The 27,605-nt window shown below is 45.9% G+C and overlaps 1 protein-coding gene across 1 annotated transcript; it reads left to right on the top strand.

Annotated features, from left to right (window-relative positions):
- Positions 1 to 14,709: 14,709 nt before the first annotated feature.
- On the top strand, positions 14,710 to 16,490 carry LOC311203869 (gap junction beta-6 protein; the record flags this gene model as incomplete). Its single annotated transcript, XM_084278652.1, has 1 exon — positions 14,710 to 16,490. One exon carries the CDS (start codon positions 14,710 to 14,712, stop codon positions 15,499 to 15,501), a length of 792 nt encoding a protein of 263 aa, XP_084134778.1. The 3' UTR covers positions 15,502 to 16,490.
- Between the last annotated feature and the right edge of the window lie 11,115 nt (positions 16,491 to 27,605).

Raw genomic sequence — 27,605 nt, 5'->3', positions numbered from 1 at the left:
ATACTCTCCACTAGCCCCGGTTGCCCAAAACCCCATCCAACCTGGCCTTCAACACTGCCAGGGAGGGGGCAGCCACAGCTTCTCTGGGCAGCCTGTGCCAGGGCCTCACTGCCCTCAGTAAAGAATTTCCTTGTACTGTCTAATCTAAATATCCCTTCTTTCAACTTGAAGTCCTTACCCCTTGTCCTATCACTACACTCCCTGATGAACAATCCCTCTTTCACTTCCCTGTAGGACCCTTTTAAGTATTGGTATGCCATAATTATGTCTCCCAGAGCCTTCTCTTCTCCAAGCTGAACAAGCCCAACTCTCTCAGCCTGTCTTCACAGGAGACGTGCCCCAGGACCCCAATCATCTTCATGGCCCTCCTCTATGTGCTCACACAAGGCACTGTGCACCCAGGTAGACCTGACTTCAGCTGTGTGCACTGAATTGAGTTGGCCAAGGGGAAGCCTGGGCTCATGCTTATCATTAACATAAACACAGACTTACAACTTGACACATCTACTTTGAAAAACAGTAATTCTCTGCTTGCAGAAGCGCAGATCTATGCCTACCATTGGTTTCAGATGGATAGTGGAGCAGAACAGCAGAGAAAAGAGAACAAGATATAACTATATCTCATTTTTTCTGCTGGATGGAGAAAAAGGGACCTGCAGAGGGAAAAGTGAAGGAGATCTGTGGAGACTGTGAAATGAAGTGAGAGGCAGAGAGCGGAAAGTCAGCAAGAAACCTGAACCATCATCAAAAAACTGTGGGTGAAAACAAGAGGCCTAAGTATGAGCTAAGGAGCAATCAGAGAAGATATCTTTACAGCAGACTCGGAATTCTCAAAGGAAGTGAATGGATCCAGGGCAGGGAAGAAATAAGAACCAAGAACTTAGATGATGCTGGGTAGCATGCGACAAGGGGAGAGGCTTCTGCATGATACCTTAAAGGAAGAGAAAGACAGGTACAGGAAGTAGTGGAAATGAAGGAAAAAGGAAAGAACCAGAAAAGCACTGCTGTCCATGTAGGATTGCTAGGTGGAGTTAGATAAAATAATTCCACTACAGGAAGGGCAACCTGGGACACATGATACAAGTGAAACACGAAGCCTTTAGGGGAGCTCAAGAGCAGCTTTAGAGGAATCACAGCAGTGAGGGTTACTGTGGGATGCAGTGCTGAAAGGTCTGGGAGGGAACTTGGAGGTGAGCCCGGGGCTAAAGCCTAGGGCAAGCAGAAGAGAAGGAAGAGGAGGATTAGAGGATGAGCAAGAGAAGCTCCTTGAGTTGGGAAAGAAACATAGTGGAGAAGCAGGAACAGAATGGAGGATGTGGATAGAGGAGATCTAAGATCAGGTCCCATGAGAACAGCAGGTTGACAGAGGGGGCAGAGCAGCAATAGACAGCGTGGGTCAGGAGCCACACTGCTAGCTGGCAGTAAGCCCTTGCTTACACAGCAAGTCAGGCAGTAATTAATTAAATCAAGTCAGGCAGCAATCAGTCAGTTAAATCTAGTAACAATGACTCAATTAAGTTGAACTGGGGAACAATGAGCTAATTAAATCAGCTGGAAGCCTCCACGGATCCATCCAGAGCCTGGGCTAGGTGCCACTGTGGGGGGAGGAGGAGGAGGAGGATGGGATGGACATGTAGGACTCTCTTTGCAGCTGCCCACTCCAGGAGAAGCATCATAACAGCAACTGTGCATTGCCGGTGACAGTCTTTCTTGTCCCCCTTTGCCCAGAGCAAAGAAGGACACAGCAGACTACAGCTGGTCTGATGAAATATTTGTATTAAACCAAAGGGGTGGGGAGATGGAAACTGTCAGCTTCCAAATTAGCAATAGCACTGCAGAAATTACTGGGCTGCCTTAGGATAAAGCCCTTCCTTTCAGATCAAGCTGATGCTGGATATCCAGAGCTGTCAGCTTAAGAAGTTAATTGAGAAGTTCTGGTGGGTGTCTGACGATGATTTAGTCTACCCTATCTACCATGAAGGAGAGGTACACTTCCCAGTGGCATCCTGGAAGAGCACAGCTATGTGCTGAAACAGTGGCCTATGCCCATTTTGAAGTGAAAAGTGTAAATTACATGGATTAGAGTGAGTCAGGCTGACCCCATTTGGGGTTGGGGCGGGTTTTTTGTTTCTCTCCTGTTCCTTCTGTCTCCACCAGCAGGGAACATCACTGAGATTGTGGAGTTACCTTAGCAGGAAAGAACCTGTGTTTCTCTTGCAGTATTTCATGAACCAGTTGGAAAATCAAAAAAGGTCTCATGGAAGAGGACAATCTGAAGTCAAAAAGATAAGGGAGACAGCCATCTGCCCTATTATTAAAGGAAGATGCAATCCTAATTGTTCTGCAAGAGGTCCAGTAAGGCCCTGGCAGGTGGGGAAAAGTCCTGCTTGTCACAGCAGTTCAAATGCTTGAGGAGCTGCAATGGTTCATCAACGGTGATATTACATGGGCAACTTTTATGATCTTACATACTGTCATTAAAGTAACCATACTGAAAAGGAAGTGACTTTGGGTGTCACTTCTGGTTAGGTGAGCTGCTGGGACCTGCTGAGGGCCAACACAATCCCTGTAGGAGAGTTGGCCAGTAAATTAAACTGAAAATAAAAGCTGAAGAAAAGCAGCTCCCAGAGCAGCATACAACAAGAATGGGGCTTGGTCTGAGACTTAGTATATAATACCAGTCCTACAGTATCAGTACCATATGCATGCCTGTTGTCTCCTAATCAATGTGCCACAGGAGAGTGTGCACTTCGAGACACACTGCACAGTAGTTTCACACAGAGGACTGGGATTGATTGTCTTTCTCCCATCCCCCCTAACTGCTAAAATAGTCAGAAGGTGACAAGAGTCTAATTAGAGATGTGAAGGTCTGGAAAGGAACCAGAAGTTTGCAGGAACCAAAACTTCCCACTGTCAATCTCAAACCACAACGTTGGAGCAGCTGTCTGCTGCCATGGAAAATGGAAATGAAACCTCCTGGTGAGGTCTTCTCTCCTTTTTTTTTATCCTTCTGACTAATAAGACAGAAGTTGGATTACACACACACACACAAATCATCACAGAATTTCTGAACCCTTTAACTTTAATTTTTCTCCTTTGCTTATAAATAATACATAGTTTCTATGTTTATTTCAAAATTATATCAACAAACAAAATATACTCAAGCACACCTGCAGCTATTTCAGGAAGAGGGGTTGTCATAATTCAAAAGCAATAAATGTACATGCATTTATTTCACAGGTTTATCAAACAGTTCTTATATGCTGGCTAAATAATATACAAAATGTTCCTCACCTGTGAAGGAGTAGGTATAAATTAGCTCTGATTACTAAGTAGTCAATTACTAAATATATTTCATTTTTTCCCCATAATTACAGGGCAAACCCTGTGATTAAGACTAGGAAACCCTTTTTCTATTCCTTAAATTTCCAGCAGTGACACATCTCATTCTTTCTATCCCTTGCATCATCATTTATAATCGAAGAGCACGCTATGTTACCAGGTCAGAGAACTAGCATTCAACAGATGACAGTCAGAAAAGTTACCCAGCAGAAGAGAACCTGGCCCCTTGCTCCTGCCACCTATTCACCCGGTGCCCCCTTCCATGGCTCCAGCTAAAGAATGGTTAGCTCGATATTGTCTTATTTTTGAAACACAGAACATCACCAAAGACTTTCTCTTTGCTGCCAGAACTGGGTGTTTCTGCCTTGGGATAAACACCGGGTGTTGGCTTCCAACTGTAGCACCTTCCCAAAGGCAGTGCAATGAAGACCTAATGCAAGACAGCTTGGAGAGATTCCACACAGTACCTCTGCCCACAGGTCATCTCCTTTAGGGTAATTTCACAGTGAGACCCATAGGATCTTGTCTCTGCCAGCTTTTCATAGTACTTTTCTCAATGAAAAAAATCCTCACCCTCTTTTTGGCAGCAAACTCAGCCTGGAGTGCAAAACTCAAAATCCTCCACTGCAGCCAGTGTTTCAAGTATCTTGACTTGGAATGATAGAGATGGGACATGTTTTACTTTTTCAAGGTCACTGAATCAAGCTGGAAAGTGACCACCACACAAATTCTGGATGTCTCTTCTAACATTAGGAAATAGGTTTCCCCTTTTGCCAAGTGCAGATGCATGGACAGGTCCGGAGACACCTCCCTCCCTAATACATGCTGAACACATGAACCTTGAACGTCACCTGAATGCACAACTCCCACAGACATCAGTGAATGCAGGAAGACTCAGGCCTCAGGTATTTATTGCTTGTCTAGCTCAGCGTAGGATCATATACCTTTGGCCTGCTCCTAGAGTTACTGTAGTGAACTGACTCCAGCTGTAGCAAGTGCTGGGTCCCCCACAGATGGGGTATAACTATTGAATGCTAAGAGGTAAGACTTGGCCCTGCTTTGACCAGGAGGTTGGACAAGAGGCCTCCTGAGATTAGTTCTCCTGTGGTCCTAACACGCAGGTTGCATGGATCTAAGCACAAGGCTAAGGGGCAGGGGCAGAAAGATGAGCACCAGAGACAGAGGCTGTTTGAACCACAGCTGATGGCAATTTCTTACCCTTCAAGTACAAGGTCAAGTTGCTTGTGCTAGGAATTCTACCTGTTCTTCCTGAGTATGAGATGAATTAAACCATCGAGTCTTGCAAAAGATTTTCCCTGGGATTTTTTGATTCTAGGACGCAGAGATAAAAAGCAGAGGAATTTAGCAGGAAATTGTTTATCATTTGACCCCTTATGCAGGTACTCCAAACAAGTGCAAGCATATGCATTTTTCACCCAAACCTTGAGCAAATGTACTGCTGTTGTTGCAGTTGTGCCATACATTTCCTTTGGACGTTTGGTTAAAAGGATTAGAACCCATTTATCTACTTTGATGTGCATGCGTGCAAAACGGAGAATTCCCTTTCGGGCAGAGATTTTTGAACCCGAAGTAAATTGTTTCCTCAGCAACTGTATTCCTTGGAAACAGAAAACTTTCCAAAATAGGTCTTTGCAGTGACAAATATTTGCAGCTTGGTGAAAGCCTGTGAGTTTGCAGGGCACTGCTGTAGCATTTCAATCACACTTGAAAATAAACCTCAAAAAGCTGAAGACTACTGCCTCTTCCTTCTGTCTTTGGCCAGTAATTCCTTAATGATTCTGAAGAGAAAAGGCCTGGTTTGTTCTTGTTTTTTTCTGGGGTTTTTTTTTGTTGCTGCTGTTGTCGGGGTTTTCTTGTCCCAAGGCCCTTTTGAATGCCTGGATTCCAAGATAGAAATACGACCCTGTTATCTTAAACAGATATTAACTTCCTGTGAAAAAAACCCACACATCTGCTGTTAGCTTCATTTCCCTTCCACTCATCTCTTCCCCAACAACCTCAAACCAGGCCCGGGGCGGCGGGAAGAGTCTTCGGGGCGGTGGAGGGGAGCTCTCCCAGCTCTCCCACCTCCCCCGCCTCCTGCTCTCCCAAGCTAGGTTCAGCCGTCCGTCCCGCCCTTCGTTTTGGCTCTTTTCCCCTCGCCTTCAAAGACCTGCTCTCCGTGCTCTCCCCTCTCCAGGACACGGCTGTAAGAATGACTGCCCAGCCCCGCCCCGAACTCCCCACCTCTTCCACGGGCGGCCAGAAGAGCCCAGCGCGGGCGGAGGCGGGCGAGGGGCGTGTTAAAAGAGGCGGCAGGTGAACGGGGAGGGACCTTAAAGCTCTGGGGCGGTGAAGCTGGCGCTGGCTGTTCTTCAGGCACTACCGGATCCGTAGCTGAGCCCCGCCGGCCTGCCCGCGGTGCCTGGCCCCGGGAGCTCCCGACGGGGCTGATCCCGTCCTGCGGCTGCGGGCGCTGCTGAGGCAGGTGAGGGGCGCGGCGGGAGGGGGCGAGCTGGCGGCTGGGCCGGCGGGGGAGGCTGTTCCCGCCTGTCCTACTCGAGGAGAGAGCTCGGTGGTAGCCGGGAGGGCCCGGGCCGCTGTCCCCTTGGGCAGCCGCACTTCTTGTGCCCTGACGCGGGGTCGGAGTCCTCTGCAGCGGAGCTGGGAGCTCTGGCAGCGCTGCCGCCGCCGGGAGGGAGCGGGGTCTGCCCGGGGAGCCGGGCGCGCTGCACCCCTGTGCCTGAGGAGTGATCCCCGCTCAGCCTGTTTCGCTTCCCGCGCTTAGGCGTGAGAGGGGGTGCTCCAGCTCCCGCGACCGGTTTTAATCGGGAATGCTCCTGTCTGTTGTTCGCTACGCATTTAACGTCTAACAATCACTCTTTTTTTTTTAAATTCGCCTTCTCCCAGCAACTCTTTGTAAGCACGTTATGTGAAGTACCTGACCGGCTAAAACACCGAGCAAAATAAAGGCTTCCGCATTTACAGGTAATTTGTGACACGCCTACAGATGTTAAGAGAGCTGGATGAAGGTAAACAGCTTGCATCAGTAAAACTGACAGGTCCTGTGAGCATCTGATCACACACTGGAAACATTCCTCAGAATTACAGGGGGAATAGGAAACGAGAGGTGTGAGTCAGAAATAAGTGTATTTCAGAGTATCGGGGCTGGATAAGATAGCGTGAGGAATGAGTACTCAAGCCCTGAAATAAAAGGTGAGGGACATGTTTGAGTAAGGGCAGGAGTGCTTGCTTAGCTCATGGCAGTAGCTGGTAGCTGATTGTGTTCCTGTGGTGTCTGAAATCCTTGGTCCATTGAGAAGTCCTACTCTGGTTAATGTACAGGACATGTGGTCAAGGATGCTTGAGGTGGTATGTACTTTGCACAGTCTTAACCCTTATTTTTCCTACATTGGTATCTCTTGAGCTCCACTTTTCAGCCTGGAAGTGCTGCTTGCCAAATACTTACCCTGAAAAGCCCTAAGAGCAAAAGCAGAAGGGGTTATGTGTGGTTGTGTTAGGCTTAGCATAGAGGATGAGGCAGTGGTGGGCCAAGCCTCAGTCCGGAAGGAAGCACCTCCATGCATCAGCTAGACATTGCAATAACATTTTCCAGGTGGAGCTTCCAACACATTTGCAGACCCATGAAGTTGCAATTCCTCTGCATGTGTTGGAGTTTCTGTGAGTCTTCAGTCCCTAGAACCGTCAGTCTCGCAATTGGTAGAAGGATTGAAAATATCAGAGCTTTAAAATGGAACAATGAAAAGCTATCAATTAAAGCAGTTCTCTAGAGGAATTAATTCTGCCCTGACAAGGCTAGTTCTGGCAACCAAGTGAAACTTGGATCCATAACTCTGTTGCTGTTTTGCATCCTTTGAAGCTAAACCAAGCAGATTTCTTGGGCAACCTCATTTAATTTGTGCAAAAAGTAATTGAAAAGTAGCAGTAGGGTGAAAAAGGTGAGGCAGAAGATCTCAGTAGCTGGAAAGATTGCACTTTGAGATACAAGTACAAATTCTTAGTAACTGCATAAGCCCAGTTAGTGTGCTTTACAAGTTGATTCTTGGAGTTACTCAAGTCAGTAGTTCCAATGAAATCAATGGTCCCAGAACTGCTGCACCAAGGGTGGAATCTTTGTTTTTTATTTTGATGGTTTTCCTTGTTCTGGTCCTCAATGCCTCTAATTGTTATTTAATGATGACTGATGAGTTGCCTGAAAGAACTGTGATTCTTGCCTGGCTAAACATCAGCTTGTGTAAGGAAAAACTTGGAAGTGATGATATATGAGGAGAGATAAGGTGCTGTCAAAACAGAAGGAATGTGGAAAAAGAGAAACACCTTCTGTTGATAAAAGAAAGCTGAAAAATAATTCCATTCCTTATCTCATGCAAACGTTTCTTCCTATGATAGCTTCTTTGAAAAGGAAAAAGTTGGCTTTTGTCTTTACTTTTGATAAAAGGAATGATAGCAAAATACACACTCAAGGAAAAGCTGCACAGCAGTATTTCCAAAAGGGTGCAAGTTCTGTCTCTGTGTGAAAGTGACTTGCCAGTTTTGTAGGAAAAGTTATACTAAAGTGGGAGTGGGCAGATTTGCAGGGGGGATGTAGACATTTGGGGGTTGGACCTGATGATCTCTTGAGGTCCCTTCTAATTCCTACAATGCTGTGATTCTGTGATTTGCTCAGGTCTATAGGGAAGGAAATTAAATAACAGGATAAAAAAAAAAAAACACAAAAATGTAATAACTAAAAAGCTGCTATTTTCATGGCTGGGAGCATAAAACTTCCTTTAAATATATGGGAAAAGGGGCACTTTCTTTCAAAGTGGCACATTTTGAAGGAAATGTTTATGGGTGCAAAATGGCTGACAGCAGCCAAATTCTAATAGGACTTGTGTGGTCTTGTTGTGCCTTCAGGCACCACCAGCACTTCTGATTTCCTGTTTTCCACAAGTGAAGTGAATTTTGTGCAGAGACGTTCTGGAGGATGGTAAAACTCCACTACTTGCAGGCTGGTAAAATAGCTATGGGTGTTTCCAGGCATGGTTGGAAATTGTTAAACCTGTCTAGGGGCATGAATATGGGACAGTCACAAGGGGTAGAACTGAACCCTTAATGTTGATATTTCACTAGCATACTTCTTTAATTTTTAATGTTTAACTGCATACATATTAGGTCCTAATCTGTTGTGTTAAAGGCCATCTCTGGGTTTCACACTGAGTTTAATTAGAGCAAAGAATGCCTCCTATTTTAACAAACTTGAGTGGAAGAAAAGTACAATACTTGCAGTGTTGGGACCTGCAACTGTCAGAAGTTTCCTGTTCCTGATTAGTCTTTGTCTGTTCTTGTGTCAAATCAGATCTACTGTAATCCCTCTGTCACAGCTCTTCTCCAGTTTCCACTCTGATCTGGAGATAGGTGTTCAGAACAAAGTTTAAGAGCTACTAGAAAGGATCATACAGGCTTTTGTGATTGTCAGACTGCTCTTTTGATCTTTATTCAACTTTTTAGGAAAGAAGTAGAGTTGTTGGTATTTCAGAGTGTTCCAGCTGCATGTGCCTTGAAGTTTTTAATATACTTCTGTAAAATTAAAATAGCTGGAAGCAACCTGTAATGGTGAAATTAAAGGATTTTGACTGCCAAAGTCTGTGTTCAAAGCTGCATCTTCTTGCAGTTTGAACTCTGTATTAAAGCTATAGCAATGTATGGAGCTGTATTCTGTGTCAGGTAGCAGGAACACCCTGTGTGATTGAATTCGAGCTCTGTGCTTCCAACTTTGAGCTGGCACTTATCTGTCTTGGTCCACTGATAACAAAGTAGGAGCCTGTGAAACCTGTAATTGTACTGGAGCATTTCAGAACAGCCTTGTGAGATGGTGAGATTTTATTGTCTGCAGTTTCATGTCTGGGAAACTGAGACATTGAGCAGGCTGACAATTGCATGGGAAGTTTTGAGAGAGTTAGCAAGTAATTGCTGAAGGCTGTATGACAGCCTCAGTGAAATAAAAGGATGCTGTCTTTAGAAGGTGGTAACCTATATTTATTGGAAACTTCCTTAGTTCAGTCCTGGCAGTGCCACTGCTCTTGTGGTGCAGCACCAGAGCTAACTCAGCAATAGGAATAAAAAAAAACTCTACACACTAGCAATTAAGTGCTTTCTGTTTGGCTTAGCAATAACTAGATCCCCAGCTGGCAGCATGAAGGTATGGTGATACAAAACTCCTGATACCTGGATTTGTGTGTTCTTCCCGTCTGGGTATGAAGTGGCATATGCAGCTCTAAGACACTTTACTGGTGTCAGCCCAGATATAGATATAGACAAGCCAGAGCACTCGGTGTAAGGTGTAACTGTCCAGATTAAGATGTGGAGGGAAGGTTGTATCAGCAGGGCCTCTGGATGCATGCTGAAGCTCAGCATGCTGGAGCTCAGCATACAGCAACGTGTGAAGCTGGGTCATAAAATGATGTTGGTGGTCATCTTGAGTCTGATGCAGTTGAGATGTTCTGTGCTTTTCTGTGGCAAAAATTCTGCATTGGAACTGCCACTCTCAGGCATCTGGGTTATCTTTGCCCTCAGCTGGGGGGTGGGGAGGGACACACAGGGCCAGTGCTTTTTTTGCTTAAAGATTACCTTGGTTAATGTATTTCCATGTGGGATAAAGTGACTTTTGTCTGGTGGGCTGCTGATCTCGTATCAATATCTGGAGGCATTGCTGAAAGCAGGAGACTGTTACACTGGACCAGTAATCCTCAGTACACCCTACCCTAAATTCCTGATGGGAGTGGAGGCATTGTGAATATCCTCTGTTTCTTTCTAATTCTAGTAGAGTTAAGTAATTTTTTTACCAATTTTGTAGCTGTTGGGGAAAAGGGATCAATCTTACTCTGAATTTATGTGCAAGTTAACATACTGTGGACTGCTTGACCAGGACTCCTAGATGTTCTTACAGCATAAGCAAATACTGTAACACTTGCCATTGACTACCTTTTTTGCTTCATAATGTCCTGTAAGACCAAGTGTCATGCTGTGTATGTGAAAGGAATGTATCCTCTGTTACCTCAACTGTATTCTAGTTGTGGTTTGCTGAAGCTGTGGTTTTAACCATTGACTAATGATTTCCCAGTGTAACAGTTTTTGACAGAGAAAAAAAAAAGTATCTGCTAACTAGCTGTACTCATAAACACAGGAGCTCAAGGATAATTGTCCTCAGTGCTGGGGACTGCAGGGTTTTTCACTGGCTGTATGCACTGCACTGTGGTTGCTGTTTAATGTAGGCTTGCAGGAGATAGCTTTAAAGCAGAAGGTAGTCTAGCCATGGCAGCACAGAGCTCAAAACAACACTGCCTAGAGGCTGGAGAGCTACAGAAATAGTTAAGCTGTAGTTCTCTTGCTGTTCTTTAGCCTACTGGGAGGGTGGAAGCACCTGCCTATGTGCCTCTAATCATACAGAACAATTTCTCACAACTAACTTCTCAGTGGATGGTGATCTTTGATCTTTAACTCCTCTTAAAGCCATATACTGTTGTGGTCCTCTTGAACTGATGGTTCAGCTGGTAGCAGAACAGATCTATGCTAAGACTTGGAAAAGCTTATTTTCATGCCCAATTGCAATTTTTTTAAAGGAAAACTTAACGCTTTAAAGATAATACACTCCCATTAGAATAGGTTCTAAATGCTGGTACTCAACCTTGCTGATGTCAAGTATCTTCTGTTCTTCCCAGCTTTTTCCTTTATAACCAGTCTCTATCCTCATTCCTACTTCACTTTTTTCCTCCCCAAATTCCCCTAAGCTTTCATGCCTTCATGTACTATGCTGTCCTTCTGACACCAGCAACCCAGGAAAGTTCTTGACTGTCTGCATGCTGGTATTTCTGTAGACATGTGGTTGGATTTCCTCATGTTGAAATAGTATCTGGACAGGGTCAATGAAAAGAAGAGTTACCACCCATTAAAGGGAAGTAGCTTTCCTGCTTGCTTCTCCTTTGGCCAGCATGACAGTTAATATTTTACTTAGTAGTAGAAAAGCCTTAGAAGCAAATATCTGAAAGAAAGGTAACCTACCATTGTAAGTCAACACCCTAGTTTTTGAGTAAGTTGGGAGTAAATGAGCTCTCACATCAGTACAGATGGCCCAAACTTGATGTTTAGCTGGAGTGGTATGCACTGATTGCTTAATAGTGTGAAGGGCCATACTCTGTTAACTAAAATTCTGCCTGGGTCACTGTGTCTATTTATTGGAGGGAGGTGGGCACTTCAGAGGATTTAATAAAGGTGATTAATCCAGTCTGAATTGCATTGATCAGAGCTGTTTAAAGCCAGCTGGGAAACACCAGAATGCCTGGAGGAAATTCAGGCTGCCTGAGTATGGCCCTACAATCTTAACAGTGCCACCCTTCAGAGAGAAGATAGTGAGACTTCACTGGTATCTGATTGGTGTCTGTAACAGTCTCCAGAGGGTCCCAGAAATCACATTACTTTCATCAGCATAAAAACAAGCCTGAGAGGCCACGTGAGTGCAGCAAGAAGGTTGGCAACTAGCCTGTCAAGCAGCAGGAAGAATAGGGGATGGTGGCAGGAGGAGCTGAAGAGGTATTTGGAGGATTTGCTGGGGTAAAGGGGGGAGGGTTTGGGCAGATAAGAAAGACAAAGGCTTTTTGGGAAGGAGAGGAAATCTAGGAGGCTTTGGAGAGGCAGCCTTTTGCCTCAAGCATGGTGGCTTTTTCTGCATCAATCCAGCTCCTGATGTGCTCTTGCTAGAATCAAAGCACCATGTTTTGATTTAGCACACACATTATACTCTCAAAGGAGATGGAGCAAGTCAGATTCAGGGTAGAGTTTCATGATACATTGTTTTTAGCAATAAAGCTTTGCCAATCCCTATTCCCCACTGACTGCTGGTTCCTTCCCGTGCTTTGCAATTTGCAGCCTGTTCTTCAAATGAAGTTGGGCTTTTCAGGTGCTTTGTGGGTGTGCACTCTGAAGTGAGTGAAATGGATTTGGTTTAGATAAAAACCAAAACAGCCAAACAACTAAAAGCTTAATGCTGGGTATAACCTGAGCCACCTGGTTTATAATGCACCCCCCCCAAAGTTGCAGGAGTTGAACTGCAGTGTGAGCTCAGGAGCAAGCAGTGGTGAAGCATCTTGAGCCAACTTTGCTACTGAAGACAAGGTACTCTTTAACTACACCCTGTGGCGCTTGTCTTTTGAATCCCCTTCTGCACAGGGAGACATGAAGGAATGACTGCCTGTGGAAAGAAATTGTTGTGAAGCTGTGGTGGCAGAAAGGCAGTGGTATTGGTGTGCAGCCTGAGAAACAGGGTTTGTGAGGAGGTTCAGCTTCAGTCCACACTGTAAGGAGATGGCTGATGGGCAGGGAGAAAGAGCAACAGGTGAGAAGAAAAATGCAAGGAGTTTGGTGGAATTAAAGGCTAGGTGAATGATATGCTTAATACCAGAGTTTGGTGCTAGTCTTCTACAGGGCATATATTCAGGTGTGTGTTAAGTATTTCTACTCATAACACTTCATTGTGATGGTGTCTTGCAAGTACTGTAATGGCAATGTGTCTGTTAGCAACAGAGAACATTTATATACAAAGAGTTAAATCTTTACTAGTTTTTATTAAACAAGAGGATGATCTCCAAAGCAAATCCTGAAAGAAATGCTGCTCTAATTAATACAGAATCAGATGGCAAAAAAAAAAAAAAGGGCTGGAGACAAATACTTGAAAACCTGGCTAATATGTTTTATAAGTGTCTGGTATTCAGGGTCTTTAATGTGTACTCATGGGGGCTGTTAACATACAGAGGCTGTGTGTGTATGCTAATGGAAAAATACACTTTCTTCTTCAAAAAATAGCCTATCAGGGTAGAAAGGTAGTTGCCAGGACTGTTTTCAGACAGATACAGAGGTAATAGCCCACAAACTCTGCATCCTGAGGGAGACCCAGGAAAGGTTCTCTCCAGTCTGAAGAAAATCTTGAGTCCCTTTCTGCCTTGCATCTCACCTCCTGAAGTGTAACCCTGTCTTGTGATCTGAGGGAAATGGAGTTTATGGAACAACTGAAGAGGGTGTCACACTTGACGATTCAGTAACTCAAATAAAACAAAATTTTGCCTTCACAAAACAATTGTTAAGACCTCATTTTCCCTGAACCATATACTTGGATGCTCTGTTATCTTATGTGATTGACTATATATAATTCTTCTGTAAAGCAAAAAGGTTTTTGACCTTAACTCAGAATGGAAGTGTGACACAGAAAGCATCTGTAAAGAAATGCCTTTAATTTTCTTCCTCGTGCAGTGTGACCCTGTTCAACACATTGTCACGTGGTGGTGATGATGATGATGATGGCCTTTGCAGCAGTGGCTGTTCTTTACTAGGAGCCTTGGAAACGATCTTTGCTTCTCAGTGCCCTGAGCTGTAAACGCCAAAGAAAGATGGTCTCAGAAATGCAAACGGATTTGCAAAGTTGAGAAGTAGATCTTTAATGAGGAATTTCAGGACAGAGAGACCTATGAGCACTTTTGGAGGGGTGTGATTGATAGGCACAAGAAGCTGGTTGATTGATTTAAGAATAGCTTGCAAACTAACTTTCTGTAAATCCGGGGTGGGGGCAGGGGGAGGTGGGCTGAAATGCCTCTGAATGCTCCCTGTGAAAGGCTCTTGTTTGTGGAAGCTGAGCAAACACAGACAATTGTGGTGTTCTGGGGAGGTATGTGGGAGACAAAGGTGAAATCCTTTACTTCACTGCAGTCACAGTACTTTGAAACTAACCTGCTTGAAACTTTATGCTTCTGTTGAATAGTCTTTGAATACCGTTGGCCTGTCTGAATTCTTCAGGTGTTGACTTCAGCATTCTCCCAGCTTCTGAAATATCTCCCGTATTCTAGGAGTAATGCAGTGTGTTAGGAGGGGAAGGAAATCACCTGACTAGCTTTCACAGTGAAGGAGTAACACCAACCTTACTTTTGAGTGGTGCAATCTTCTATTGTTGCTGTTATCAAACTGCTAGAAGTTGTAGCTTTTAATGTAAGGCTATTTTCATCAGTTTCCTCCTGTCTGCCTTTTCTAATGATGTGGCTAATAGCTGTTTTCAATTGTTAAGTATACCTAAAGCCTTACTAATGTGATACTGTGTGTAATCAGGTAATAAAATATTATCTGCTGATATGAGATTAGGTTCTTTGTCATTATTTATAGGTAAGCCTGCTGTGCATCAACAAAATGTTACCACAGCTGATGGACATGCTGCAGTTATACAGACTTGATTTTATATCATATGCTTGATGGTATTTGTTTCCCATCTTGATTAATCTTAGTTTTGTTTATTTGTCTTGTCTTAGGTCAGAGGATTAAAACAAGACAATGGATTGGGGAGCTCTGCATACCATTTTAGGAGGGGTAAATAAGCACTCCACCAGCATCGGGAAGATCTGGCTCACGGTCCTGTTCATCTTCCGCATCATGATCCTGGTTGTGGCTGCGGAGAGAGTCTGGGGAGATGAACAAGATGACTTTATCTGCAACACTCTGCAACCTGGTTGCAAGAATGTTTGCTATGACCACTTTTTCCCCATCTCTCACATCAGACTCTGGGCCCTGCAGCTGATCTTTGTTTCCACGCCCGCGCTGCTGGTAGCCATGCACGTAGCTTACAGGAGGCACGAGAAGAAAAGGCAGTTCAGAAAGGGGGACCAGAAATGCGAGTATAAAGACATTGAAGAAATCAGAAGACAGAGGTTTCGTATTGAGGGCTCCCTGTGGTGGACATACACCAGCAGCATCTTCTTCAGACTGGTCTTTGAGGCAGTCTTCATGTATGCGTTCTATTTCATGTACGATGGGTTCCGAATGCCTCGCTTAATGAAATGCAATGCCTGGCCCTGCCCCAACACCGTAGACTGCTTTGTTTCTCGACCTACTGAGAAGACAGTGTTTACCATTTTCATGATTGCAGTGTCCAGCATTTGCATTCTTTTAAATGTGGCTGAATTATGTTACTTACTGACAAAATTTTTCCTCAGAAGGTCCAAAAAAGGTGGAAACACAAAACATCACCCCAACCACGAGAACAAGGAAGAAACCAAACAAAATGAAATGAACGAGTTAATCTCTGATAGCTGTCAGAACACAGTTATAGGATTTTCAAGTAGCTAAGGTGGTGTCAGTGCTGGTGTTCACTCTTTTTGGAGTGTTTAAAGGCTGCAAGTGAAATTTGTTATGTTAAGCAATTTAAGCTGGGTGAGACTTTGGTGTGTAGTGTCAGGTGTCAATTACGCACATCTGAAAAAGGTCAGGGCAGCCTAAGTGTGAAGACTGTGGGAGGATTAAATAGGAAAGTGCAACTTCCTGTGAGTACCCTTACAAGCTGACTATGGCAAGTGGGAACCCCACGGCTACTTTCATGCTGACACAGCTTCCTGAAAACTACGTATGGCAGCAATAAGAACAAAATTCTTCCTAAGCTAGATATTCTAGTATTACAAGATGTTTTGTAATAATGATAGATTTTACTTGTGACCTGACCATTAAAATATTTTTCTAAAATCTTAAGATGCCACATTACTCAAGGTGTTATAGTAGGCAACTGACTGTCTTTCTTACCCAGGTGTATGCAGATGAACCCAGTAATACCATGTTCATAGGGAGGCAACAGCAATAGGCTACATCTTCACAGCTTTGCAGGCGCTGCTTGAGTCTGAACAGGTAGCTCGAGGCTGTACATGCTGCTGGCTGTAGGGGAAGTTGTGTGAAAGCCTGTCACATGTAGTATGTATAATAAAGGTCACTAGGTCCTGAGTGCAAAGTCAGGCCTAAAACCTGCGTGACAGTATAGATACAGCCTAAGTAAACTTGCTTTAAACATCTTGCACACCCTGGTGTCTTTATCAATCTTTTAATTGCATACTGCCAGTGCTGTAGCAACACACATACCTTGATGTAAATTTTCATTTCTCTAATGTATTAGCAGTATTTGTTTCTTTATGCTATATCACATTATAGAACTTTTTTGTTTCAATTTGTTTGCTTTTTTTTGTGGTAGACTGATGATGCTGTTATGAAACTAGGAGTTCCTTGTTTTGAAGGTCATGGAAAAGTATCACTGGAAAGAGACCAAGTCTTCTGAATAAAAGGCAAACACTTTAACCTTTGTCAATTAAGTGAGAGTCTGTATGTGAATGCTAGTGAGATCTTGTGCAGGACAAGTGCTTATGAAGACCTGCTTTGAAGCAGGGGCTTTGCATCCAAAGCAGATACAGCCCATACATCCCTCTCATTCCCAGCCAGAGCACAGGTTCTGTCATCTGTACTCTTAACAGAGGTATATACATGTTAACACTTGAGTGCACAGGGGTATGTGCTTGTGGCAGGGCTGGGGAACGCAGCAGATCTTGAACATCAGTGGGATGGATGTAGTGTGAGACTCCAGCTATAGAGTCTTGAGTTTTCTATTTTGGATCACTTCTCACTGTGACAAAAATGTCACTGACACACTGACCTCAGCATAATTACCTTTTTTAATTTTTCTCCTCCCCTACCTGTGTGAACAGATTAGCCTTGTTGCTTTTGCAATAAGGGGTGTAACAGTGGGTATCCCTAGGGGCAGAGACAGCACTCAGGGCTGTTTTCCTCCTCTTGTTCTATCCCCTTTTTCTTAGGAGTCCTGGTACAGCTTTGTGTGTGTCTGTGCTGTAAGTGGGTTTGGGTGGGTTGGTTTTGTTACACTGGCAATAGAAGAGAGGAAACACCTTGAGTCAGCTCTCTCCCTGCACAAGGGCCCAAACTGAGTCCTGTCATTTATCTATTCTCTTCTGCTGGCAAATTCCTCATCTTTTCTGCCTTTGCAGCACACTTTCTTTTTAAATTGCTGTTGTGAAAAGAAATTGCTGCTAGTGAATGTGTCTGCCAGCAAGCTGGAGGAAAAATACACACCAAACCTTGTGCAGTGGTGTGCTTGTATTGTTCTTCCTGCACCCTGAAAATTTAAGCAGAGTGCAACAATAGTTTGCATTTGTAGGTGTTATTCCTGGTAGCCTCATCATAGCTCCCCCTCCTGGCTCCATGTCCTGCTATGGCAGTGGTTTAAACCTTTAATTAATGGGGCTGCTCCCTTAGGGTCAGAAAGGTGGGTATACTCATGCTGCACCCCACGAGATCCCCCGGTCTGCCCAGGACTAAACAGTGAGGGCTCAGGCCTTGCATTGTGCTGGCCCTAGGGCATGGAGACACAGCTGCTTCATGGAACAACTCAAGTGATGGACTTTAGTCCAAGCATGCTGTGAATCACATTCCACGTAGGCAATAAGATCAGCTAATAATTAGGCCTGACTGTCTCACTGCTTTTAGGGGTCATATTGAAATAGGCCTATGTTCAGTGTCGATAGACCTAGAAAACATGCTGAGGCCAGTGTTTTTTCCTTGACAGAGGAGGCATTGTTTTTCTTGGCCTGTGCTAAGCTCCAAGAGGGGGTACAGCAATAGCTCTCCATGGTATTTTCATTTCCTCCTCCCAGGTTTTCAAATGGAGGGTTTTATTCCAGCAGTTGGATTTTTCTAAACATCAGCTCTGCATTTGGTGTTATTTTAAGCCCAGTTAAGTGGGCAAACCTTAAATGAGGAAATTGGGCATATGTGGTCCTTTGTGTGCCAGCACAGCTATGTCCGTGGCTGTGCTGCAAATAGGTTTGACTTGGTTGGACTTTACCTGTGTGGCAGCAGGACCTGGTAAGGTGCAGTCAAGCAGCACTGCCCCACTGCTGGGGTGTCCTGGCAGCCTGGTTGGTCAGGAACAAACAGGCCAGTCCCTGTCCAACCTAAGCCAAGGGTGGCTGTACATCAAAGAGTAGGAGCTTATCCAAGGCTTCACTAGTCATCCACTCAGTGGGGAAGACCAGTTGTGACTGAGATGTGGCTCGGATATCTCTTGCCATGCTGTGAGCGACCCTAATTATGGACACTCTATCCGAAACATCCCCTGGCTTTTGTTGCTCCCAAGGAAAAGTCCCCAATGGTTTCAGAGCCCTCTTTAAACAATCATAGAGTCCCAAAACAGTCAGAGTTGGAAGGGACCTCTGGAGATCATTTAATTTATAGGTTTTCCTTCAGACAATTCCCTTTAATCTTTTTCTTAGCAAGCACTTAGGAACTATCTAAAACATTCTTAACTACTGAAGCATTGTTAACTTTAATTTCAATTTCCATGATATGAGGAGATGACACCCTGACAGAAAGGACTCACAGAGAAGTTCATGGATAACTGTCTCTCATGGGTGGGACCGCATGCTGGAGCAGGGAAAGGGTATGAGGAGTGCCCCCCCAGCTAAGAAGGAAAACAACTTGTGAGGAACTGACAGAAACCCCTATTCCCCCATTCCCTGTCCCTCCCTGTGCCACAGTGTGGGGGGAAACGGAGCAAAATCCTGACTAAAATGAAGTCTGCTAAGAAGGGAGGGGTGGGGGGAGGTGCTTTAAGATCTGGTTGTGCTTCTCATTACCCAACTCTGGTGTCACTGGGTGTGCAGGGCAGTGTCATGAATTAGAGAGTTTTCTTTCCTTTATTCTGTGTTGAATCTGTTTTGTCCGACTCCTAAGCCTCTCAATATCTATTTTCTCCCCTGTCCATCTGAAAAGGGGAGTGATAGAGTGGCTTTGGTGGGTGTCTGGCCTCCAGCCAGCGCCAAACCACCACAGTGGCATCTTGTCAGGGCCGAAGTATTTGTGGGTGTCAAGTTTGCCTAAATGATCTCTAACCAGGTCTTCCTCCACCCAAAGAAGTTCTCTCCTACCTCCAGGGTCTGGAATTCCTGAGGGCCTGCCTTAGCACTAAAGACTGAAGCAAAGGCGGCTTTTGTTCATTAACTCCACCTTCTTTGTAACTCTCCCTCTCTGTATCCTCACAGGGCAGCCCACACACATTTCCCTCAGTCTTCCTATTGCTGCTGATGTACTTGAGAAAGCTCATGTCCTTGACATTCCTTGCCAGATTTAATTCAAAGTGGGCCTCAGCCTACCTCAGTGCATCCCTGCATACTTTGCCAACATTCCTATAGTCTTCCCAAGTGGCCAGTCCATTTTTCTACATACTGTAAACTACCTTTTTCCCTTTGAGATTTCCAGAAGTTCCCTTCTCATCCATGCAGATGTCCTGCCTCCTTTGCTTGGTTTCTTACTGTTCAGGGTGCACTGATCTTGAGCTTGGAGGAAGCGGTGCTTGAATATTGACCAGCTCTCTTGGACTGCCCTAATGCTTGGGGTTCTCCCAGGTAGGTCTTTGAAGAGGTCAAAGTTAGCTCTCCTGAAGTCCTGAATTCCTTGTCTCCCATTGTGTTAGGCTGAAGCAGATGGCATCGTGAGGAGATGGCAGCTTTCAGTGTCTTGTTTCTCCAGGTCACCTTCCCACCACCTACCACATCCTGTGGCCTGAGCAGGGGAGGCAGCTGTGTTTGGCAGGGTGGTAGTTAACCCTTTCTGAAGGGAAACGCTGACCTGCCTTGGTTTCAGACCTCCTTTGTCTTCACAAGTTGGCTAAGGCTGGCTGGGGCTGCTTTAAACCACAGAGCACACACGCTTACAGCTCTCCTCTGTGTCTGCCCTTGCTCCTGCCTCATAGCTGACCCCCCTTGGACAGGGCCTCCCCTCCCTGAAATCTCTGACCCACTGGTAGTTTCTACTCTGGTGGCAGTGCATACCCGTGGTAGTTGAGCCAGTTCCTCTGATGGCAGCTGGCTTAATTGTCCCTGCCCATCCCTGCTGCATCTCCCCACCCTGTGATTTCCCCTTTGTCATGCCTGGGGCAGAGATTGCTTAAATTGGCTGTGGTGCAAACGATTAATCAGAGCCTCCGGAAGAGCTCTCTTGCAAATTCCTCCCACCCCTTGTCTTGCTTTCCTACCAAAGGAGCCCTGGCCACATTCAGCTGCAGCAGCATCTGCCAGACTCTGCTCCTATTGCACACAGCAGCCCTTGACTCCAGCCCCACTGCATGTCCTTCTCTTCCCCTCAGCCCAGCCCCCCACCAGCTTTGACCGAAGCCCTTCCCAGCAGCCCTGAATGCCAAAGCACTGAAAACAGAAGAGACCAGTGACAGGATGCTCTGACCCTGCTCTCCTCCTTTCACATAGTTAGGCTGCCTTCTCTATCCCATGTACTGCAGCAGCAACCATTTTGCTGCCAGGTCAGAGAGCTCAGCAGCCCCAACCCCTCTGCCAAGCAGGGATGCTGCTGGTGCCCACCGTGGTAGCCCAGCGCCTCACTCACCCTCGCCCTGCAGCAGTGTACAGGAAAGCACCACTGCAGCCGACATGAGGCAGATCTCAGCTCCCAATGCCCAGTTGCTTGCTGTGGTTTCCTATTACCACCATTACCTCTATTTCCCTTACCAAACCAAGGCTTTATTACAGTGGTTCCGAATAAAATCCATGCCTGTCCCTCATGAAGTAGCATGTATTGCCTTGCTGGCTGCCCTCAGTGCCACTACAGTGCCCATGGCACAGCAAAGCAAGGATGTGCTGGGCAGCCAGCCTGGGAAAAGTCCCTGCTGTGTATGTCTGAATAATGACCATTCACAGCTCAACTCCTAGCTCACAGACTGGGTGCATTGATTTGGCCAAAGGAGTAGCTGAGGACCTGCGTTAAGAGCAGTTATGCTGCTTCTTGTCTTTGTTACCTGATGCTTGCTGAGCTGCCCTTGTCAGGGCAGGAGGGCGGGGGCAGGCATTTATGAGTTCTCCATGCACATTTTGAGCTTTTGGGTGTACGACCATGATGGTCAAATTTCTGCTGTGCTCTCAGGGAACACAGCCTCTGAAGCCAGAGGCACTGTTGGATCTGGGATGTGCCTGTGGGCAAAGCCCAGCTCTACCTCAGCAAACCTCTTCACAGGGACTCCGCACCACTGTCTGCAGCGAGAGCGCTACCATGGGAGCAGCTTTCCCCTGCCAGAGGCTCTGTGCGTACCCATCTCCCTGCACAGCCCAGTATGGTCAGGCTTGTATTTCTCAGGTTGGGCATGCAAAGGTGAATGATCTCATTTTGAACTTCCTCAGAAGCCCAAAGTTGGCCAGCTCCACCCAGATAGTTGGTGTGTGTGTGTGTGTGTGTGTGTGTGTGTGTGTGTGTGTGTGTGCGCAAATATCCCTTCTGAGATTTCCCACCTATTTGTCCCTGCACCCTTGATGCTCGTTGTGGAGTCTGACCGCTGCTTCAGCATGCACGTGCAGCTGGGTGGCTCCGGTGGGTTGCTCTGCACAGAAGCACCCAGGGCTTGACACATGGAGCAATGAGCAGGTGGGTCTGTTGGAGGAGGAGACAGGGAGAGGTTCTTGCAGTGCCCTGACTCAGCCATCAAGTCCTAGCAAGGGCCTCAGTCAGCACCCTGCTTCATCCCTGCCAGGAGGCATCTGGACAGGAGTGCCGCTCCAAGTATCTCATCACTACCTGGCTACCACCTACCTGGGGCCACTGGGTCACCAGTCAATGCCAGAATTACTACATTAGCCTCCCCCCACCCATCGATGCTCTGAAAATCACGTCGGCACTTTCTGCAAGCTTGCAGATGTTTCAGGGCTGGATCCAAAGCTCCCTGTCACTCAGCAAATCCCTGTTGATTCCAGCGGGCTTGGGCCAGACCCGTAGGAAGGGTGTAACTCCTTAAAACCACTGCAGTACCACCCCATCACTTTCTGCACACCCCTTTTGCAACATCAGGTCCCATTTGACACAGCAGCTGTCACCTCCTCGCAGCAGGTCTGCAAGCCCAGTAAATAACTCCTGTGTCGGGCTGTGCCCACCCACCACAGGCCGCAATCTGCCCCAGCTCCCTGGGGGCACCCAGGCTGATGTGTGGCCATGTTCTCACAACCATTTCAGCTGTTTCCAGGGATTTTCTGGCTGCAGAAGAGTCTGTTACAGACAGAGGCAGAGACCTCCCTCAAGTGATTTGCCTCCTAACAGCTCTGAGGCCCTATTTTCTCCACTGGCTTGGATGCTGGGTAGCCATTTGCTTATGTGTGAGCCCACTAATCGGAGGAGCTTGGGGTGGCAAGATCAGTAAAGCAGGAAGGTTTTACACCCTGCCAGTTCCCAGTCTGTGGGAATTAGGCTGGTTTACTTCCTTGTGCCCCAGGGCAGAGCTGATTATGCTCTTAACTCTCTGGAGCTGGGTGGCGCAGCCTCTCTGTATTATCAAAACCAGAGTGGAATCATGGCTAATCTAGTACCTCCTGATATCTTACCCCACCCCCTCTTGCTATCTTTTACTTGATGCACTTCTTAGGCCATTGACCTATTTCAGTGATGTCTTGGAGATGTCTGGGAAATTAATAAATAATGATGACAACAATGACAACAACAGCATGTGAAACATTACAGTGACCTCAAGAAAGAGTTGGACAGTGCCCTTTGATGCTGCTTATGGTATGAAAAGCCTGGAAGGAAAAGCAACTGGTGAACTCTGTGGACCAGATAAAATTCCCCGATGGCGGCTGGGGCTGAAGTTTGTGACAGTGAAACCCAGAAGGACTCCTGCAGCTTTTACTCAGAACTGGGTGACACAGGAGGGAGAATTTAATCCTGTTACCAGGGCTGATGATTTGGGTTTAATTAAAACATCTCCCAGGTAGGCACATCATATGTATTCAGTTTGGAAAAATAAGAACCAGTTTAAAAGCATCCAACAAAGCTTTAGTAGGCTGTCAAGGAAAAAAATGACCCATTCGGTGGCATTCTCAGTTTCCAGCTTCTTACCTAGTCAAAATTTAACTAGTTTGCCAGTCCCTGCGAAGTTTCCTGGTGCCGATAAGGCTTGAGCATGTCTTGCAGCCACCTGGACGGGGCTGAACCGAGCACTCACCCCACAGTTCCTCAGCTGAAGGGAGGAATAACAACAACAACCATACAGCAAAATTAGAATTCCCAGCAAATACTTTAAACTCTGTGTTGAGAATTCAGTTTTGTCTTGGCATCCCTGATAATTATTTATGTTTCAAGGGATATTTTAACCAGAAGAGGCTAATAGAAGCCAAAATCATCTGATGAGAGAATTAGTTGAGACCAGAGAAGGGTTAAGGCACTTTTGGGAAAGATCATTGCCTACACTGCAGAGGTGAGGGGTAATGACCAGAAATACCTTCCTATTTCTTGGTCACTCTAAGGAGGAAAGGAGATATCACTAAGAGTAACTTTTTCACTTTGTCATAGACATATAAAACTGATAACCTGGAACCATACTGACTGTGTGGTATTTCACAGGAATGAGGGATGAAAGGGGAATTCCGTGTAAGCCAAGGAGGATATCCTTGATCCCAAGATTATTTTTGTGTCTATCCATTGTTTATTGCAAAACATGAGGTCCTGCTGGGGCTTTCTCCAGAGGGAGAGCCTGACCTGCCAAACTGCCACCCACTCTTTCTCCCTCTGGCATTTCCCCTCTTCCCCACACCACACTGAGGTGGGGTTGATGTGGGAGGAGGTCCCTTCTCCACCCCTCTGAAAAGAGGAGCTGTGGGAGAACTTGCAGGTCGTAGTGAATGCACACAGTGAATTTAAGTGCCTGGAGGGCTGGGTAGCAGCTGGGTGGGGGTTTTCTCTACTGCAGCTCTGTAGGTGTCTGACATTTATTTAAATCCTATCAAGTACCTAAATAGTCTCTTGGAGCTCAGCCCAAAACCTATCTAACCCCTTTATCACTCTGTAGGAAAACCTTGATGAACCGTCAAAGGTTTTGGCAGTCAAAGACATCCCGACCAGCTACTCACCCGAGGGTGCTCTTTAGATGCCACCGCAGCTGGAGACAAAAAAGTAAATAAATAAAAAAAATATCAGAAATGAGAGGTCACAAAGCCCAGCCTGTAAATCTGAAGAAGAGTCAAGTTCACCTGGGTGGTCCCAGATGTGTATTGGTCTGACATAGCATGTTTGAAAGACAAGGGCTGTAGGGTTTTTCTTGGGCTTTTTCTATAGTGAAAATGCTGTTTGGATTAACTAAATTAATTTTACATTTATCTTGACAAATTATTGGAAAACTCCTGTGCTTCAGTTAGGCTGAAGCTTGTATACATTATTTTAGCTTAATTTGGTAAGCCACCCATGCTGCTAAACCGATTTGAACACTGGATGAACTCTGAGCACTAGCCAAGCCCAGCAACACTGTCAGCAAGTGCCTGAATACATCAGCTCCAGGTTTAACTGTTGCTTTGGGGAGGGAGATCTTAAATTCTCAGCTCCTGAAAACAAACCGTGCTCAGGAGGTCACTTTTCCACTTGTGTGGACACATGTAACGTGGTTCCTCAGGACATACTTCTGTGAGGCACCTCTGAGAGCTTTCCTCCTTGGCCTCTGGCATGGCTGTAGGGTGCCACCAGGACACCCCATCCATTCTGCACCACAAACCTGCCTGAGATCCATGAACAAGGAGCCACTGATGCAGACCTGCCTCCATCTACTTGGGCACAATCTGGCACCTTGCAAAATGCTTCCTTTCCTAATGGAGATGGATAGTTGTCTAACCCACTGGGTGCGTCTGTCTCCCAACAAGGAGGCCCAGAGCTATATTTTCTTTAGACTGCAGGATTCAGCACCACACCCCAACTTCAATCCTACATCTCTCCTTCAATTCCAAATCTCTCCTTCAATCCCACATCTCCCCTTCAATCCTACATGTCTTCTTCGTGGGGCTGGCAGTCAGGTGTGGAGAGAGGGAAAGAAGACACTCATCACTCCTGTGGAACAGTGCACAGGACAAAGAGCACAGCACACAAAACAGGTCCTGACTCATCTGGTGGTTAAGACTGACAGCAGGGAAGGAGCAACTTCACTTCTGAGTCCTATTTGCTGCCTTTTATTCAGTGTTTAATGTATAATTCATAAGCAATCCTGGGAGTAGAGACTCCAGAGACTTTCCTTTTCTCAGCTGAGTCCCCATATCTTTAGGGAAAACTGTCCCACAAATTATCTTGCTCTCTCTCCCGTCCTTTTGTCCAGCTGACTTTTGTTCTGCTCTGCCCAGCTGAATAAATTCTGTGGGAAAAGTGGAGACCAGCATCAGCCTGGGCTAACCTACAGCCTGGTGATTATGGCATTGTGTGGGGAGTAGGACATCAAGGTTTGAATCATCTCAGGTCAAGCAAACCATAAATCTCTAAATCTTGGGTGACTTTGGGAAAGCCTAAGGATGTTTCTGCAGTGGTATTTTAAGCAGGGACAGGAACATGTTGCTGAAGTGAATCCCCTGATTACCTTCACACTGGTGTTCTGGTTCACACCGACAAGTCAGCCTGCGTCACCTTTGGATTGAGAAGTGGAAAGCCCTCTCCTGGAGCACAACCCCTGTGCTCCAACGGACCTGTCAGTCAGCCCAAGGGGACTGGCCTGAAACAAACCCTCTAGACATGTACATGGGATCACTGCCAGGTCCTCAGCACAAGCAGTTTCTACAGAGGGCTCCTGCTGGGCTGCAGTGGTTGCCACTGTTTGGAGGCACAATGTCACGTTGCAATGCTGTGTGCCGTAACACGGTGTCACGCACTATAATGCACTATAATGCACTGTGATCTTGGCACAGCCAAAAGTTTTTCTATAAGTAAGTGAGGCAGATGTGAAAAAAAGAAAGGAGTCTTGATATGGGATTCTGCATTTTCCATTGAATCATCAGCACCAGCAGCAGCTCCTAGAAGAAAACAGGATCACAGAATCACAGAATCACAGGGGTTGGAAGGGACCTCCAGATATGATTGAGTCCAACCCCCCTGCCAAAGCAGGTTCCCTAGGACAGATCACACAGGTAGGCGACCAGACGGGTCTGGAATATCTCCAGAGATGGAGACTCCACCACCTCTCTGGGCAGCCTGTCCCAGGGCTCTATCACCCTTACTGTGAAAAAGTTCTTCTGCATATTGGTGTGGAACTTCCTGTGCTCCTACTTGAAGCCATTACCCCTTGTCCTGTCTCCACAGACCACTGAAAAGGGGATGGACATTTCCCCCTGTGTCCCACACCAGATATTTATGAACATCAAATTCCATCCCAGTTTTCTTTTCTCAAGGCTGAACAGTCCCAGTTCACTGAGCCGTTACTTGTAGTGGAGATGCTCCAGGCCTTTAATCATCTTCGTAGCCCTCCACTGGACTCTTTCCAGGAGATCCCTGTCTTTTTACACCAGGGAGCCCAGAACAAATGCTCAGCTTTTGGTAGGAAAAACTGCGTGAGTGTTTTCCATGCCAAAGGAGTGGCTTCTGGGCTCCACATCCAAAGGGATGGTCTGACCGCAGGACAGAGAGGTGAGAATACACACCCCCCCCTTTAGCATAGCTCACAGGCACTGCCTAGCTGCCCTGGGGAGTGATACAGAAATGTAATGGTTACCAGAAAGTACTGGATTCCAGAAATCTGGTGAGTAGCTTCTAGGGCTTGAAGAGTACTCAGGCAACTTCCCCGTTACCTTCCTTCACTCTCTAGAATTTCAAAGGGAGCACAAGTTGTTGTATTCCTGAAGCCTGATTGTAGCTGCAAGTCTGCCATAGCACATCTCAAATGATCAAAAGGAAAAACTACTTCAGCTGTTTTTTGTGATCTCACTGTGATTTTCACATCATCAGGCAGTTCCCTTACACCAGCAGACAGTGCTGGAAGTGTACCGAGTGCCACAGAAAAGAAAGAAGAGATACAAATTTAATCAGCAGGCCAGCCAGAGCTCTGCACAGCTAAAAGGGCATGAGCAGTCTTGCAGTTTGTGCCAGCATTTCACATCTCCAGAGTTATAGACATGCATGTGTGTTTTGCTGATTTTACATCCAAAATTCCTGTTCCCAGGATGTACAATAGGCTGTGCGACAATGCAACATGTCTTGACACAGGGAAGAATGACTTCACCTGGGATTGCAGGTTGCTGTTTGGAAACCAAGTGTTTCAACAGCAATTGCAATCCCTGATGGGAACTAGAAACCCTGCACGTTCTGATCTTGCCTGGAATTTCCTTGTAGCTTCAAATAAAAGCTGCTGATCAGAACAATTTCCAGAAGATTCTATCTCTTTTGAATGGAATCTGCTTGCCTGACACTGTACCCGTAACAATAAAATACCCAGCAGTAAATCATCTTGTGTGGTTTAGGCATGATTTCTCTTACATTTTTTCCATGACCTAGACATGTACAGAGCTGCTGCAAGGTTGTTTTAATCCCACTTTTCTGCTGTCCAAACAAAGCTCCTTGTACAACTCAGGCCATCGGCCAACCTGTGTTGTATGAATACCGACAGGGCCACCGTG

This window comes from Gallinula chloropus (genome assembly GCF_964237585.1).
Source record: "Gallinula chloropus genome assembly, chromosome: 1".
In the NCBI taxonomy this organism is placed as follows: domain Eukaryota; kingdom Metazoa; phylum Chordata; class Aves; order Gruiformes; family Rallidae; genus Gallinula; species Gallinula chloropus.
This window is presented reverse-complemented; position numbering and strand designations above follow the sequence as displayed.